The sequence below is a fragment of the Halichoeres trimaculatus genome, unplaced genomic scaffold, assembly GCF_033239565.1.
Source record: "Halichoeres trimaculatus isolate MK-OKI-2021-1 unplaced genomic scaffold, fHalTri1.1 fHalTri1_scaffold_15, whole genome shotgun sequence".
NCBI lineage: Eukaryota > Metazoa > Chordata > Actinopteri > Labriformes > Labridae > Halichoeres > Halichoeres trimaculatus.
In genome coordinates this window covers 20,425,382-20,442,810 of record NW_027437193.1, presented here as the reverse complement: position 1 = coordinate 20,442,810, position 17,429 = coordinate 20,425,382, and the positions used below count along the sequence as shown (strand labels likewise).

At 40.6% G+C, this 17,429-nt stretch overlaps 2 protein-coding genes across 2 annotated transcripts in view; both read left to right on the top strand.

Annotated features, from left to right (window-relative positions):
- The first annotated feature begins 711 nt into the window (after nt 1-711).
- ro60 (Ro60, Y RNA binding protein) lies at nt 712-8,055 on the top strand. Its single transcript, XM_074689493.1, has 9 exons — nt 712-817; nt 2,322-2,927; nt 3,255-3,475; nt 4,822-4,968; nt 5,053-5,190; nt 5,292-5,408; nt 5,521-5,637; nt 5,844-5,990; nt 6,272-8,055. Exons 2-9 carry the CDS (start codon nt 2,339-2,341, stop codon nt 6,422-6,424), a joined length of 1,629 nt encoding a protein of 542 aa, XP_074545594.1. The 5' UTR covers nt 712-817; nt 2,322-2,338; the 3' UTR covers nt 6,425-8,055.
- Nucleotides 8,056-8,354: 299 nt separating this feature from the next.
- cdc73 (cell division cycle 73, Paf1/RNA polymerase II complex component, homolog (S. cerevisiae)) overlaps nt 8,355-17,429 on the top strand; it is a 31,619-nt gene continuing 22,544 nt past the window's right edge. The window contains exons 1-10 of the mRNA XM_074689325.1: nt 8,355-8,513; nt 9,235-9,340; nt 9,473-9,542; nt 9,691-9,753; nt 9,980-10,032; nt 10,520-10,608; nt 11,633-11,846; nt 15,577-15,675; nt 15,959-16,037; nt 16,894-16,958. Of these exons, the coding sequence (XP_074545426.1) occupies nt 8,383-8,513; nt 9,235-9,340; nt 9,473-9,542; nt 9,691-9,753; nt 9,980-10,032; nt 10,520-10,608; nt 11,633-11,846; nt 15,577-15,675; nt 15,959-16,037; nt 16,894-16,958 (969 nt within the window). The 5' untranslated portion in view covers nt 8,355-8,382. The remainder of the gene's footprint in view (nt 8,514-9,234; nt 9,341-9,472; nt 9,543-9,690; nt 9,754-9,979; nt 10,033-10,519; nt 10,609-11,632; nt 11,847-15,576; nt 15,676-15,958; nt 16,038-16,893; nt 16,959-17,429) is intronic.

Below are 17,429 nucleotides of genomic sequence, written 5' to 3'. Positions count from 1 at the left end.
GTTTTAGTCAAACTAACGCACTTTTGTAATTGCACAGCTTATGATGAAAGTTTCAATGTGTTTTCATTGACAACACTTTTCTTTTTGAGAGAAGAAATAAATGCATATAACATGGATAGTAAGGGCTCTGAAGCTGTGCATGACTGTGTAGTAGTTAGCAGGTATGCACATTACAAAGATCACAAAAGAAGAAGCTGCTAAATTTAACTAAGCTGTCATATATCTCATTATTTACACCCTTGGTATGAAAATATTCACAGTGCCAACACCATATATGTGCACATTTACAGTTCCCATTTAATGAATTGTAAATTAAAGACACTGGTCTCTGTTTCAAACGCTCCTCCTCTGAATCATTAAATGTTTTTTTTGTGATTAGTTATTTACAGTTTTAAGGTTTAGTTAAAAGTAAAAACGTTTTAACTTGAGAAATTTGGAGATTAAAAATTGCAAGAAATCTGATGTAATTGAGAAAAGAGTATATCCTAGTTTGGCAAATGTGTGACTGCCTGTAGCCAAAGGTCCAAAGGTAGTGTTCATTTACATTAATTTAACGACACAACTTGGCCTACCAGCTTTCTCTGCAATGAGTAATAAGTATGATGAGGATACGGTATTAATATCGTGAAAAAATATGAGAAAACTAGTGTTCAAAATAATCACAGCACCTTTACATGTGAGTGTGGCGGATGGGACTCTGTATCCCAGCATCCACTGCGACCCCGCCCCTGCTTATCTCCCTGACGGTCAGAGCAGAGGGGAGGCCTCTTTGCGTCCAGCCACACATAAAACTTGAGCACTGTATACAAACACTGTGGTAAGTTAAGGAGTAAGTCGTGTTAATTTTGAGGGAGGCGTTAAATTTGAAAACTTAACGTGTTTACAGTAAAACCAACCCTAGTAAATCCAGGTTAGCATACTCTCTAATCATCTCAGGCGAGCCGCATCCAGCCGTCTCGTTAGCTCAGCTCTCCGCTGTCCGGCTGGAAAAATCCCTCTGATGTTGGACTTTGTAGTTTCAAACGCGAAGCAGACAACATCAGAGATAAATGTAATTGAAGCTGAAATATGGGTGGAGTGACTAGGGGCAGAAGTACTCACATTAAATGTCCTGTTATTGTATTAAAGTCCAGCGGGCTACTTGGCTAACGTTGACTAACTTCGCATTTTATAACTGGCGCTCTTTGCTAGCTTAACTAAATCAGCTAACCAGCACTGGTAACGGTCGCTTACTTCAGGTTGTGCTCATAGTTATCAGGTACATCCACTGGGATAGATCTTTTAACATCGTGTGCTTGCCTTTTCTGCTGCTGTGTTCTGACAGGTCATTGAAGCTTTTATCTCTCATGTATCACCATGCCCCGTAATCGGATTTAAGTTATTTCTGTCCGTGGACCGAGGCACTGAATCAGTATTGTTGCTGACAAAGTCAACGTTTAGGAGGAACTTTGGTGCCAAATCTCCTGAATTTTGGTGTCGGAACTCATCATGTCTCTCATGTTTGGGCTTTGAAAAGTTGCAGTGCTTTCGATGTGGTGTGATAGCATTGAAACAGCAACATGAATGGGACATGAACGAAATCATGAATACGTGTGTATACAGACATTAAACATTCAGACTCCAGGTTAGTTGTGCTGATTTTTTTCATCTTTCTGATGTGGGTCAGTTAAACACTTGGCTGTGACTGCAGCTAGTGAGCATGAACAGTGTATGGTAGAAAGGCTACAGTCAATCTGTTTCAAAATCTCACTCTCAAAGTGTTTCATGGCCCACAAAAGTTTTTTTTTTATTTTTATTTTTTTTACGTTTACTCTCAAACGATGACAGGTTACAGTTTCTCAAGTGCAAATAATCACAAGTTTTCTATCAGTAAACAAAGAGACTTGAGATCAGCTCCCGAAAACATGGTTTCTTAAAGCACAAAGTGTATATAAACACCTACATTTTATTTACTACACTTATCAATAATATAAGTTCTTTTTTTTTTTTTGAAACCTTGACGTATTCTTATTCTCTTTAGCCAGCAGTGCTGTATGATGTTGTATGATATCAAGTTCATTGTAATTTTGTCTCAAGATTTCAACTTGTTTTTCCTCATTATCCCTTTTTGTTATAACAGAAATTTATCTCATCATCTCAAGATTGCAAAGCTTGTTTGCCCACGATAATAGCAGAGATTTTAAGCTTTTGAGAAATAAATCTGAAGAAAATGACTAATATAAACATGTTTAAAAGAAAAAATGTTTGGATCATGTCAGTTTGAAATTGGTCAAATCCTTAATTAAAAAATGTTGAAGCTCTTTCATTACTCTCTGTTTCAGGCCTTCTGTTATTTGGAATGGAGTCATCAGAAAGTACGAAAATATCTTCATCCAGCAACCACACCCAGAACTCAACAGGTGGTGGTGGCTGCCCATGGGAGGTCACAGAGAAGTCCAGGCTGTGTCGCTTCCTCTGCTATGGCTCAGAGGGAGACGTATACACAGCCAGAGAGGAGGGGCAGCTCAGCATGGAGAGTGCTGGAGCGCTCCTCTCCTTGCTGCAAGAGGGACGTGGCGCTGAAGTGGTGGAGGAAATCAAAAGGTTCAGCCAGGATGGATGTGCCGTCAGACTGGCCCCCTCTTTTTTTGCCTTGGCTCTTTGCTCCCAACACTCAGAGCTGAAGACGAGACAAGCGGCGTTTAAAGCTGTCAAGGAAGTTTGCCGGGACCCTGCTCACCTGTTCTCTTTCATCCAGAACAAGAAAGAACTGAGGGAGGGTATGAAGTGTGGGATTTGGGGACGTGCCCTGAGGAAAGCAGTGTCTGACTGGTACAATGAACAGGATGCTATGAGTCTGGCTGTGGCTGTGACCAAATGTAAACAGAGAGAGGGATGGACACACCAGGATCTGTTCAGACTCTCTCACACCAAACCAGCCAATGAAGGTGAGCGGACACAAAGCCATCACACACAAGTGTCCTCCTTTTCTGATTCTGATTTGATGTCTCATCTTCCGACACTGTTAATGCAAATAGTGTTTGTGGCTTATTGGTCAGCAAAACAGGCAGCCACAACTGCTTATGAAGGAGATGAACACTAATTAGCTGCATGTGTCCCTCTTAATGAGCCTTACTTTAAACCAGGCAGGCACAGCTACGGAGTGGTGGTTACAGAAATTATCATTATGGCTTTGCTGCTGTGTTATTAGCAAAAAACATGACATATTTAAATTACAACCACATAAGTAAAATGCTTGTGCTTTGTGTTTTCAGCTATTGCCTTGATCAGCAAATATGTAACAAAAGGATGGAAAGAAGTCCAGGCGGCATATTCAGACAAAGAGAAATCTGAGGAGGTTGCCAAGGTGCTTTCATATCTGGAAGTGGTGGAGAAGGTGAAGCACAGTTGTGATGAAACAGAGGTTGTCAATTTAATCGAGGAGCACAAACTTGAGAGGGAACAGCTGCTGACAGACCACCTGAAGTCCAAACAGGTGAGTGTTTTCAGAGTCTGCCAGGCGAACTATCACAGTGTTTTCCCTGGGTTTAGAGAAAGCGCTATACAGGGTGTGCTTGTCTGTGTGTGTATGCGCGCACGTGTTTGTGTGTCTGTGAACGTGTTGTTACTTTGCCGTGTGCGAAAGAGCACGAGGAGAAATTGGGCGACATTGTACAGACAAATGACATCCCAACATGTAAGTTGGATGAATAACATCAGGCTTTTTAGTCTGTTAAGTTAAAAAAAACAAAAAAAAAAACAAGGCATAGACCTGATTTTTGAGAAAGGTAACTAAATTACTTCTGCTGTGATCTTATGCTATAAAGTATCATCATGCCAATCCTATGATCCTATGAAGTCAGTTTTTTGTGTCAGCTTAAAAAATGTCCAGAATTGGACAAGTTCTATTTTTTTTTGTGGGCATGGCATTTTGACTTAAAGATTATCGTCTTTATTCTTCTCTTTTTATAAAAGGCTATAACTTTCTGAAAGGTGAAAGGGTTGTGTGATCATTCCCCCGCCGCATGGGTGATTTCTGCGGCTCCTTGAGCTCAACAAGAGCAACATGATGCAAGTTTGGTGCATTTCAGACAGTAAAATCTTGCCCAAAGGGCAGCACCCAGTTTAGAGAAATAAAGCTTTGCAGAAGTGCTAAAAGTTACAGTTTATTGAACGTTTGCTTGAGGTTGGCTGCAGAAAGAAACATGTACACACCAAGCCAAAAAAAAAAGACTTTCACAGTATTTAAAAAATATGTTTACAGGCTGGCTCAAAAAATGACTTCTGCCTGAATGCCTTGTTTCACTGTCCACAAACACATGATAAAGGGGTGTGTTTTTTTTGTCTCTAACTCATTGGTTTAGAAGATCATTATGATCATGAGTTGTTCCATCCAAGGTGCAGCTCAGCTCTGGTGACTGACAGGTCTGGCGCCCTTCAGCTGTTAGTCAGGAGGCTCAAAGCCTGCCTCTTGGGTCAGCATTCCCAATATGGCCTCTGCCAACAGTTGGCTTCATTATTCTGTTCAGGAACTGTCTGGTGACATAGTGGAGACTACGTACAAATTTTACACAGTCTGGTCATACCTCCAAGATGACATCCTTCCTGTGATATTAATCCATCATAAAAAGAAAACCCAAACATGCTATGGTTTGGAGTGAATAGTAAATGAGGATTTCCTGCTTGTGAGGGATGTCGTTGTTGGTGTGGGCAAGATCAAGTTTTAAATCTGCAAAGAAGGAATTAATTCAGACTAGTGTGAGCACAATTTTAAAAATTTTAGTTTAGCTGTTGTTCTTTTGGCATGAATCTGATAAAAAAAAGAATTTGTCTTTTTTGAAGGTATGGAAGGCCTTGTTGAAGGACATGCCTCTTCATTCTTTGCTAAGAATCTTGGGTAAGATGACCTCAAACAAAATTCTTGAACCAGGCAGTTCAGAAACACAAGCTGTCTGCGACAGAATCCAGAGTGAGACGACACTAAAGAAGGTACAGACCATCTGAACATCCACAAATGACGAACGTGAGTGACTTTCTTCTTTCAAGTGTAATAGCTTTTTCTTAAATCCACAGGCACAGATTCATCCTTTCAGCATACTTTTGGCTACTGAAAACTACAAAAGAGGCCAAGGTTACCAGGGTAAAACAAAGTGGGAACCAGACAGCAGCATCATCAAAGCAATGGATTCAGCTTTTTACAAAAGTTTTATGGTAGGTTATAGTTTAATTTTTGTTTAGACAGGATATTAAACCTATCAAGGGGCATGGCCACATAAAGCATCAGAAACATTCTTTTTATCCTCTGTTGTCAGAACGTGGAGCCTGTGGGGAAACGTTTCGTTGTAGCAGTAGATGTGAGCACATCACTAAGCAGCATTGTTCCCGGGACGTCAGTCAGCACTGCTGTCGCTGCTGCAGCTGTAACTTTGGTAAGACCATACAAATGAATATCCACTCAAAGACGTCATCATTTTTTTTTGTACCTTTTTTTTTCTTACAGGACACCTTGGTTTACTCACATCTTTTTGGTTTCTCTCGAAGATCTTTTCTAGGACAGAGGCAGACGTTGACGTGCTGGCCTACTCTGAAGGTGCTTTGGTTCCATGCTCCATTTCTGCTGAGACGACACTGTCAGAGGCAACAATTGAGCTGGTTAAGGTGAGACAAGTCACAACATCAAAAAAGAATCACTTACATTACGTGATCAGAGCACTTTTACATTTAGAGTACATTTAGAGTTAAGTAATATCACCGTGGCCACATACTACTGAGCACACAGTGAGCAGTCTGATGTTAAGCCAGCAGAGTTTTCTGTACTCACTTAAAATCTGTTCTCAATCCTTCTGTCCCTCTCTACATCACAGATACCAAGCGGGAGCACCGACTGCACTCTTCCCATCACATGGGCTACAGAGAACGGTAAGGCAGTGGATGTTTTCATAGTTCTGACCAACAACCCACTGTGGATGTTTACCGCCAGCCCTGTGGAGACTCTAAAGAAGCATAGACAGGTGCGTGCGGCTTATTTCTGCTTAGACATAGGATTAAATTGCATAATGTTGAAAATAAATCTGTCTCTCTATCTGGGTGCTTAGTCCATACAAGAGTAAATGGTAAATCTTCATCTCCAAAAGGCTTTCAGTATGAGCAGCTGCTCACTTCAGCCCTGCTTGCTTTCTTATTGGCAATGGAAGAATTGATTGACAATTTCAAACATTTGTTCAAAAAAGCATTAAAAAATATTAGATTTTAAAAACAAAACTTGACATGTATTTTATTTGTTTGTTTACAGAAATCAGGAGTAAATTCTAAGCTGGTGATGTGTGGGCTGACTTCAATTGGACACGCTTTGGCAGACACAGAAGACAGGGGGTTACTGAGCATCTGTGGCTTCGACCTGGGAGCTCTGTATGTCATTCGTAACTTGGCCCAGGATCTCTTCTGACACAGTGTTGGGGGTGTCCCGGAGTTATGACTTTAGAGTATAAAAACAAAGGCACAAAGTGGACCAAGGTGGCTCACTAAGCATGTAGTGTCCTGAAACAGCACTAATCCAAAAGATGTTGACATTTACAATTCCAGTTTCTCCTTTTGTATCATGTCACTTATAGGTCAATTGACAAAGTGTCCAGCGGGCTGGACAGAGCTCCGGAGGAATTAAGTTCTTTTATCTATTCTGAAACATGACAGGAAGTTTAAAGACATGTCGTGTGGGTGCGTGTCAGGCTGTCAGGTGTCTAAATGCAAACGGCTGTATGATGGGCTGTTGAATGCTCTGATGGTTCTTGGTGAGACACTGATCCTTTACACACAAAAAAAATACTGACAAATTATACAAGAAGAACAGTGCAAGAGTCCGAATGTTGGAGGTGGGAACAACTGTAGGTTTATTTTAAGGAGAATAACAGTAGTTTGTAATATGTGTACATGATATGATTTTAGCACGTTTGAAGTGACTGTAAAGGTATTTTCATTCAAGCCTGTCCCTCTGTTTGATGTAGCATTATCAAAGAAAGATAAACAGATATACTGTAAAGAGGATTTGAAAGAAAGCACCAAAAGCAGAGATACTGCAATGAGTTCTACTTTCTTTGAAATCACATTTGTTGATTTATTTGATCAAAAATATTTTTATATTGCCTCTAATGTTTCAAAATGTATTCACACAAGTCTTGTCTATTTATACAAGATGTGTGTGAATTTTTTCCCTCCCAAGCCAAATTAATTTAAAATGTCTGCTCTTCTCTCATCAAACTTTTCTATGAGAAAATGCCCTTGGTGCTCTTAAATGTTATAACATGTTATATAGGGGATATTTGGGCTATTTTGGAAATGTGTTAGTTATAATACTGTAAGTTGAAAATTGACTTATAGTCACACTTAGTCTGTGCATTACACATGTGTTTTACTGTATTATGAAGTCCAGGAAGGAGCAAATTATAGCTAATACAACATATTGCATAGCTGACATCTGTTTACCCAAACTAAAACTGCTAGCACTGTCACGTTACTGTTTGTTTTATGTAAGAATGTTCATTATGCAAAAACTAACCAATAATTGCTACCCTCCCAGAATTCAGTGAATTGAATGTACTTTTGTAATTTTGTGTAGGGATCAAAAATAGACTGCTTTATATTCCCATTACACAGAATAGACGCACACTGCATTCACAGTTTAGGGGCCAATTTTGTGGAAAGGCAAACAAACATTTAAAGTGGTGCTGCTTGTTTTAGTTACAGAATTCAATAATCAATCATTCTGGTCTGATTCACTTCTTATGAAGACAGATTCCGACCATATTACTGTGAAGAAATGTTTTTCCACTCATGCAGACACTGTTACACTCAGAGTCATGATAGTGTCCAATGTTTCTTGGTCAAAGTTAAAATGTTATACTTTTTGTATAAATATTGAGATGTTTGTTGTAGAAGGTCTGAAACTAAAGGTCGTGATTATGAAGTATGGTATGTCACGTGTTTTACCACTATGACTAACTTCTTCTCCCTCATGATGTCTGTTGTATCCACTTCTTTAATATCCAAGTACTTGACTGTAGTGGCAATGTATATTCCCAATAAACACTTTGCTGCTTTTTAAAAAGTGCTGCGTGATGCATTTATTTTACTACATGCTAGATGTTTACTGGTATGATTAAGTTTTGAGGCTTAGTTGATCTATGTGGAAGTGCTCTCTAGCAAGGCATATTACCCAGAAACAAACTTGTGATTTAATTTTTTTAAATATCTTTGGTTAAAATGACTAAAGAAAACACGAAGAACTGGGGGAATTTCTTTGAAATTAACTATTAAAAAATAAAGTTGATTCGGATCAGGCGTCCGTTGAGGCCGCTGTGTGTTGATATCTGGGGGCCTTGCAAACACACTTCATCAAGACAAGTGAAGATGGCGGATGTATTGAGTGTTCTCCGTCAGTACAACATCCAGAAAAAGGAAATCGTCGCAAAAGGAGATGAAGTTATCTTTGGAGAGTTCTCCTGGCCGAAAAATGTCAAGACCAACTACATCATCTGGGGGTATGTCACTGTTAAACAGTCTTTAAAACGCTCTTGTAGGCCCCCCGCTGGAGCTCAACGGTACCTTGTGGTGCCCGTTAGCTGTGAGATGCTAAGATGCTAACCCTACTCCTCTCTCCGTTGCTGTACTTCAAACTTTAACCACTCTGTAGTCAATTTGGCTTAAGACTTACTTGCGTTGCCCCAGATTAAAGTGTGTCTTTGTTCACTTAAATTTCTTCGTACTAATTTTCAAAACTTTGAATGTGTTACGGAAAAGGAAGCTGAACTTGCAGTAGTACTGTGATGCTAACTTGTGAACAGCGTTAGCTTGTGTTTAGTTGTTGGACTTTGGACTTCCAGTAGAGCAGCTTGTGGTTTAGTTTATTTGCTTTAATGCAGCTTTCTTACTCGTCCAAAAGGAATCTTAGTTTTTTTTTGTAATGCTATAAATTAAGTCGTATAAGGACAAATTGTTCAGAGTCCGTGACTGTTGGTGATAAATCCATGTTGTGCGACTTCAGAGCAAGAGCACAGGTACTTCATGTAACGACATTCATAGCATATTGCCATATTGCAGAGTACCCTGCCTAAGAGTTATCTTAGGCGAGTTCATATATTTATTTATTTTTGTGTGTTTGTGTGTGTGTGTTTGTGTGTGTGTGTGTGTGTGTGTGTGGTGAGCATTGACTACAGTGGGTTTCAATGATTTATTTTTTCTTGTCTGTGTTTCTGTCTTCAGTACTGGCAAAGAGGGCCAGCCCAAAGAGTACTACACTTTGGACTCAATCTTGTTTCTACTCAACAATGTGCATCTTCCGCATCCTTCCTATGTGCGAAGAGCTGCAGTAAGTATCCAGGAGTAACTGTCTTTGTTGTACTGTATTTTTATAGGATAATCCCCTATTTTTAACACAGATTGCTTCATTTTTGGGGATTGCCCCTGGTGTGTTTTTAATGCGACTTTGTGTTGTTTACAGACAGAGAACATCCCTGTTGTCAGACGTCCTGATCGAAAAGGCTTGCTGTCATATCTTAACGGCGAGAGCTGTAAGTGAATTATGCAAGATGTTTTGAATTAGCGTGTTGTATTTCAGTGCAGTTGAGACTCTTCTAACAATTGTGATGGCAATTTCTCAGAGTTGAAGCTTTATGAGATAAACTTAGCTTTTCTTGATCCGATTTTGTCTTTTCACAGCTACATCGACAAGCATTGACAGAAGTGCACCTATAGAAATAGGTTTGCAAAGGCCAACACAAGGTAAGGGTACCATACTTCCTACTTGAATTTAGGGATGGTTATTTCAAGATGGTTTGATTTATCAATAGCATAGCATATTGATGGTGAAAGCTGTCATTGCAAGTAAACGCATTGCATGATGCTGTATGTACTACAGAAATATATTAAAGAGACGCTACCTTGGGGTAAAGTAGGTACAAATTCAAAAGGTGACTAAGTGAAACAATAAACTCTTTGTGCTTTTTAGTGAAAAGGGCAGCTGACGAAGTATCCTCTGAAGCCAAAAAACCAAGGATTGAGGTAAAGTAGCAAAATTAGTTACATTTTCACAACAGCTGTCTGTGACTTAAAACTTGCATGTTGTATCGTGCATCTCTGGAGCATTTGCTCTTTTACCTCATTTACAAGCAAGAAGACAAACTTTATCTGTTATATTTAAAACATTTAGGGTGCTTTGCATAATTAAGGGCATGGCTGAATTGACTGACAGGCAGACACAATGTGACATTTGATAAAGAGGCCCACCTTAGCTATACCTATGTGCCCGTAGTTAGCTCCACTGAAAACACAATCAATAACTTTGTTATCAGATGGTATTAAACTTTAAGAAGAGAAAATTTGACTTGGCTTCATGGCTGAGCCACATTGCACTTTCACTGTAAAATATAACAGTGGATTTGACTAAAAGTGGAGGAGTTGCTCATAGGATAAAAGGTAGGATAGAATAACTTGCTTAAAAACTTGCATTTTTCATTTATTAATCATGTATCTCTGTTTTTATCTCAAGGATGAGGAGCGAGTGCGTCTGGATAAGGAACGTCTTGCGGCTCGTCTGGAGGGCCACAAAGAGGGAATCGTGCAGACTGATCAGATCAGGTAAGTTTCAGCTTTTCCTGCTTCATTTTTAACAAGATCACTTTTCATACCTTCAACTCCTGATGTCTTGGTTATTGCTTAAGCCTCTTTGCTTGCTTCAACCAGAAATCTTTAAGATCTTTGATCAGGAACAAAAAAAAGTGATTCATGATCTCTCAGTCGCATAGATGACATACACAGTCATAAATCAGATGTTTTCATGCGTTTCTTAGCCTAAAGCTAGAGGTGATGGGGCAGTGCTCTGAGGCTGGGGGAAGAAAAACTAGTCAGCATATTCAGTGAGCAATTTTTATATTTCTTTAACACTATACTGACCAGCTCACAAGCTTCAGTCAGGGCTTGGTTGCTCGAATAATTCTGTGGTAATGTATGATGAATTTGTGCATTAAATATCACAGCATCATAATTACTTAAGAGCATATAGGATAAATATTAGTGCTGCACGATTTGGGGAAAAGGTGCGATGTGCGATTAGGTGGACAGTATTGCGATTGCGATTGTGCTTGCGATTTAATAAAAAATGTTGTGTCGTGATGAGTCTACAGACTTGCTTGGTTATCATGGAGAAAAATCTGAATTGCATGTGCTGACATTGCGACTGGGATTGCAATAATCGTGCAGCCCTAATAAATATTCTGAGTAATTTATATCTTGTCATAAATTGATATGTTATCAGTTCATTATGTTGGGCGCTGTTCTTCATGATGAGCTAAAAAGGAACTAAACATTGATAACTGCTTAAGAGTGGATCAGTGTCATTAAGTGTAACCCAAATGTCTTCTTGAAACACCCTCTTATGTGAGGGTTATTTCCTTGTGTCACTTGAAGTTGTCGTATGTCCGGAGCTACACTTCAGAAAGCAGTTTAAGTGCAAAAAGTCTGTGAACCCTGAAAACTCTGCTTCTACCAATTCAGAGAAGAAGGTTGCATGTCATCTGTTTAGTTACTACGCTTTGGCACAAACAAGTTCCCCAAAGCAGCATGTTGTCCAAATGATCAAACCTTCATCTTTTTCCTCCTTCAGATCTCTGTCTGAGGCCATGTCTGTGGAAAAGATTGCAGCCATCAAGGCCAAAATTATGGCCAAGAAACGTTCCACCATCAAAACAGATCTGGATGACGACATCACCCTGAAGCAGAGAAGCTTTGTGGATGCTGAGGTCGACGTCACCAGAGACATCGTCAGCAGAGAGAGGGTGTGGAGAACCAGGACTACCATCCTGCAGAGCACTGGAAAGGTCAGGATCATAACCGTGATAACCAATCAGTGCTGTTTGTTAAAAAAATATTGTCAGATTAAGTTGAAAATTTAAGCATTCCTATTGCACCCTCGCTCCACGCGTGAGCTTATTTTCTGCTCTGAAGTTTTGTTTTAAAGCATGGGCCAATGAATCTGTTGGTGTTTGCTAAACCAGGCAGTTCATGGAATAACAGCGATCATTAAGCTTCCTTGGTGAGCCTTTACCTGCATAACCTGTGAATGACATCCCCATAATTCATCATGGGAAGGGTAGTCATTTAAACAAGAGTTAATTAAGCAGAGGAAGTGACATGGTGTGTAAGGAGAAGAGTTCAAGGTCGTTCTATATACAAAGCCAGTTTTAAATGGTCAAGTGTACCTCAGTTTTACTGGATCCACGGGGTTGAGGGACCAGAATGGGGTCAGGTCAGAGGTCAGGAATAAATTACCTAACTCTATTCGATCCGCAGATTCTATTCTCAAGAGATGCCTGAAAAATCATAGGTTCAGGGAACACTCAAGCTGGCCCTTCTCCTCTTTGTCCTCAGCGGTACAATGAATCAGACGGTCTCAGACTCAGTTCTTAGTGAACGTTCAGCACTGAAACCCACAAAACCATTCTGCCCTTTTGAAATGTTCAAGTCCACCCTCCATTACTTTTGGGTGATGGAGCGGTCAGACGCAGTCAGTAAAACTGAATTCATCATTTCCATGAGGAATCTGTCAGATATTCAGGTCCTAGCCCTGACTGAGACATGGCTCTGCCCAGAAAACACAGCAACGCCAGCTGCACTCTCTGTGTCTTCTACATTCTGTCATACACCTCGCTCAGGTGGTGGTACAGGCATGCTAATTCCAGACAGCTGGATAGCTTTGTCTCTGAATACAGCATGTTACTCTCGGACCCCTGATGGTGGCACACCTCTAACTGTCATGGGAGACACGAATATTCACATTCCTGCAGACCATCTTCACCAAAATCAAACCTGTAGTCACACACATGGTCAGTTCCTTCTTGGAATCTGGGGTCTTCTCTGCAGCTTTTAAACAAGCTCAGGTCACCCTGCTGCGTAAGAAATCAAATCTCAACCCAGCCCTGTTGAAAATTATAGGCCAGTCTCACTTCTGCCTTTCCTGTCAAAAATACTCAGGCGCACAGTCTGTAACTGAGTCTCTGAACATCTGCAGAAAAACAACCCAATTGACTCCTATCAATCTGGTGTCAGGTGTGACTACTCCACTGAGACTGCACTCCTGGCAGTCACAGAATCATCACTGGCTCGAGCTGCTGGTCAGTCCTCTGTCCTGCTGCTGGACCTGTCTGCTGCCTTTGACACAGTAAACCATCAAATTCTCCTCTCCACACTCCCTGAACTTGGCATCTCAGGATCTGCACCGTCGTGATTCAAGTCCTACCTCACAGGCAGATCCTTCAGAGTGTCATGGCGAGGAGAAGTGTCTAAATCACATGGCTTATCAACAGGGGTACCCCAGGGGTCAGTGCTTGGTCCCCTACTCTTCTACTTATACACCACCTCACCTGGTGCAGTGATCCGCTTTCATGGCTTCCCCTACCACTGCCCTGCTGACGGCTCTCAGCTTTTCCTGTCTTTTCCACCTGACGACACAACTGTCTCAGCTCGGATATCAGCGTGTCTGGCTCACATCTCTCCATGGATGAGGGAACGCCACCTTCAGCTAAATCTGTCCAAAACTGAGCTCATTGTCCTTCCTGCTTGTTCCTCATTTCAACCACAGATCAGTTTCCTGCTTGGTTGCAATCAACTTGTGCCACAAACTCTGCCAGAAATCTGAGTGTCATGATTGATGACCAGCTGACCTTAAGGGTTCATGCGGCTTCGATTGTCAATATCGTCGTGTCGATATGCCCTCTTTGACATCAGGAGGATCAGACCTTACCTGACACAACAGGCCACACAGCAGACAGGTTTACTCCTCCAGTTTTTGCCAAAAAAAACCCTGAAAGCCTGTTTTTCTTCATGTTTTAATTTCAAACTTTCAGTTGAAGCTCAGCAAAGCACTTTAGACACTTAAAAACATTGGTTTAATATAAAATTTTAATTAAGGCAACCACACACCTCTCTACACCTTATTTTTGTTTAAAAATTATATTAAGGTCATGGAAAGCAATAAAAGAGTGACCTTATAGCATTTTGGGCTGCGCAATGAAAAATTTGGGGGCACCTAAATTTTGTGCTGGTGTACTTTTTTAGGTGAAAACAAACATTAGCTGTAATTAGTGGCAGCAGTAGCTTACAGCAAGGCTTTCAAACACCTCACAGACTCAGTCAAGCTTTGATCAGTTTGAGTTGTTCTTCATAGCACTTGACTGTTGACACCTGAGTAATTTATACATAGTCAAACATTGCAAACATTCAGGAAAAAGATTTTCCTCAGTAAGGTGTATAGTTCCAGTTTGCCAGTTCTTAGGGGCAAATACAAGCATTCCTCAAGGGTGACAGGTTTTACCACAAGATGGCAGCACTAGCATGATTTCCATTCAGGATGTTTTTGTTTTTTGCTCAATATTTTTATTTTGTTGGTATGTATTTAAGGGCTAGTCCCTTTGGCATTTACCATCTTATTTTCAAAGGGGGTTCCTACACAAATTGTTGGAAAGAATTGAACATGTAAAACAATAACACACATAAACACAGAAATCTCCTCCAATCTGATCACTTCCTCACCCACAAGCCTCAGAACTGTAACTAGACATACAGTAAAGATGAAGAAAAAGACAAGGCACACAAAACCAAAATAATCTCATTAATCAATTAAATATATTGATTAGGTATGTATCGGCAAATACATATCCATCACTGTGCACCAAAGTTGGAGGGCACTTGTAAGACTGGAGTTCCATTTCACACACTTCTTTGGGCTTATTGTGTTAAAATAAGTGGAAGCAATATGATGACACACAACCACCTCTCTAACCTTTGGTGTGATTATGGTGAACCAGAAAATAACTGACTGCAAATGTTTTTCTCAAATCATCTACACAAATGGAAACACTTCTGACATTATTGCAGTATCATCACTTCCTGGAAGCAGGACAGCAGCGTCATCCATAAAGCAACAGTCCCTCACTGACGTCTTCCATTACACATACCCTGATGGTTTCCAGAGGCACAAGAAATAACAAGGCCAGTTAGCAAAGAGGCCAACTAAAAGCCTGCCTGTTTACCTCACACTGCCTGGACAGAAGCTAGGTTGAGTTTAGCATTTTTAGTATTGCTCCTGACAACAACAGTCTTCAACACTCTAGGTAAGAAACAAATCAGCTGCATCAAGAAGACTCCATATATTACACAGTCTGTGGTTTCTACAGATGGGTTGTTTTATGAATATTAACAGGGCTTGGCTAAGAAGTTGAGAGAATGACGAGCAGCAAAAAAACAAGTGCCTCCACATAGCAGATACAGAAAGTAATGTATCCACAAATACCACAAAAACATTATCAGAAGGATTCAGGTAGAAGGGGAAAAAAACACAGCTTTAACTTACAAATGTTTTAAACAAACATTTTACTGTGTTCCGTTTGGAATTGGGGTTTTGCATTAAAATACATCCTTTCACATCCCCCAGATCTGGACCTGTCAGTCTTTGTTTTTACTCAGTGTTCACCAAGTCTAAGAGAGGCATTCATCTTTTCTTTAAAATTGTTGAACTCATCACATCTTTTTCTTTGTGTTGCTCCTCTGCAGAACTTCTCAAAGAACATTTTTGCCATCCTTCAGTCAGTGAAAGCCAGGGAGGAAGGGCGAGCACCGGAGCAGAGACCAGCACAGAACACCACTCAGACAGTAAGAAACGGCTGTTTCCTTGACATGATGAAATTTACCAGCCAGGCCCCAGACCAGTAATGGATGTATGCAAATTTATAGCCCTTCACTAGTGTGCAGCTAAGTGGACTTTGCCAAAGGCTCTTGTGCTGTGTTTTTCTTAAAATCAAGCTAGAAATTAATGGAGTGGATGTTTGGGTATAGGTGGTATTTACATGGTTGTGGAATATGTGTGGTTCTGTTGGATAATATACAGATGCATCTGGACAGGTGGTAATTTTTTTAACCTGTATGATGTTTTCAGGATCCATCCTTAAGGAACAAGCAGCCTGTCCAAGCTGCGTACAACAGATACGATCAGGAGCGATTCAAAGGAAAAGAAGGTATGTTCTACTCTACCTTCTACAGCAGTTTAGTTGTAAATGGCTTACACACTGTGCATCTGTAACTTAAGCCCCATTTCCACTAAGCAATCCAGTTTAGATCAGTACGGTTTGGTAGGGGTTGGCTCGGTTAAGCTTGGTCCCGTTTGCGTTACCACAGCCAACCGTGCCCCCTCGTGGTCGGGTGCGTGTAAGCTGGATGCTGGCAGCCACATCAGTAACATTACAGTGTGACGTCATAGCAGTGGTACACAGTTTACCCCGCTAGTAAATCCAACAAAGAAGAAAAACACAACACAGTTGACAAAGAGCAACGATGGAAGACATCCAGAAATTTGTCCTCTTTGTGATTGACACGTGGCTCTTTGACACAAAGCACAATCAAGTTTTGTCTTAGAGAAGACTGTGCGCCGCTGTCGCACAGTAAGTGAAGATTCCTTTGACCAATCAACGCTCTGCAGTGTTGTAGCTCCACCTTCTGAGATTGGATCAGTTTAGTCTGGCACCCCTATGGAAGGGTGCCAAAAAGTGGGACGGCTTGTCTTGGTTATTTGTGGGTCTGTCTCGGGATCAGTCAGTGGAAACCCTTTAAAATGCGTGCCGTGCCGAAACAAACCGGAGTGGACTGCTTGGTGGAAAAGGGGCTAAAGATACTCATGCTGTTCACCTCACCTTGTACTCTGGATACATCACATTCACAATGGCATGACATAAACACAGCAGGAGCACTTCATACACATACTCAGACATGCTTTGTTTTTTTTTTTGTTTTTTTTATACCATGTGGTTCTTCTGGGATGAGCCCATTTCTTTTTGAATATCATCTGCATTGAACTGTTTGGTTTTCTTCCCTAAGAAACGGAGGGTTTCAAGATCGACACAATGGGCACATACCACGGCATGACCCTGAAGTCAGTGACGGTAAGAACGAAGTTTTGTTTTTGCCTTTGGAGTTGTGGAGTATTTAATCTGTGAGCTGCGGTCTTTGTGTAAACATCGTCTTCGAAACTTGTGTTAAGACCTGTAAATTAAAAGTATAACTTGTAGTTCAGTGGCAGGAAATTCAGTTGAGTTTATAAAGACGGATTTTAAAATGCGATGTATAAACCAGAACAAGACATATACAGTAAACATGCACCGATTGATCAATGCCGATTTTCTTAATTTTGGGGGATCAGTGATCGGCCGATCTTTGAAACTGAAACTGATCCTATATACCTCAGGGAAGGTCTGACAGCCAGCCTTTGTTGCTTTTTGCTCTGAGACCTACAACTCAGGACACTTTATTGGTTTTTTAAGTTGAAACATGAAGATTTTATTGATTCACAGGTATTGTTCAATGATTTTCAATCAAATAAGATTGGAAAATTGAAGGTATATGCGGTCAGTTAT

Excerpts from the sequence above, each read along its gene's own strand:
- ro60 (XM_074689493.1), top strand. The coding sequence starts at position 2,339 with ATGGAGTCATCAGAAAGTACGAAAATATCTTCATCCAGCAACCACACC. Across the intron at positions 4,969-5,052 it reads GTGAGACGACACTAAAGAAG|GCACAGATTCATCCTTTCAG; the intron begins GTACAGACCATC and ends TTAAATCCACAG. Across the intron at positions 5,409-5,520 it reads CTGCTGCAGCTGTAACTTTG|ATCTTTTCTAGGACAGAGGC; the intron begins GTAAGACCATAC and ends TTTCTCTCGAAG.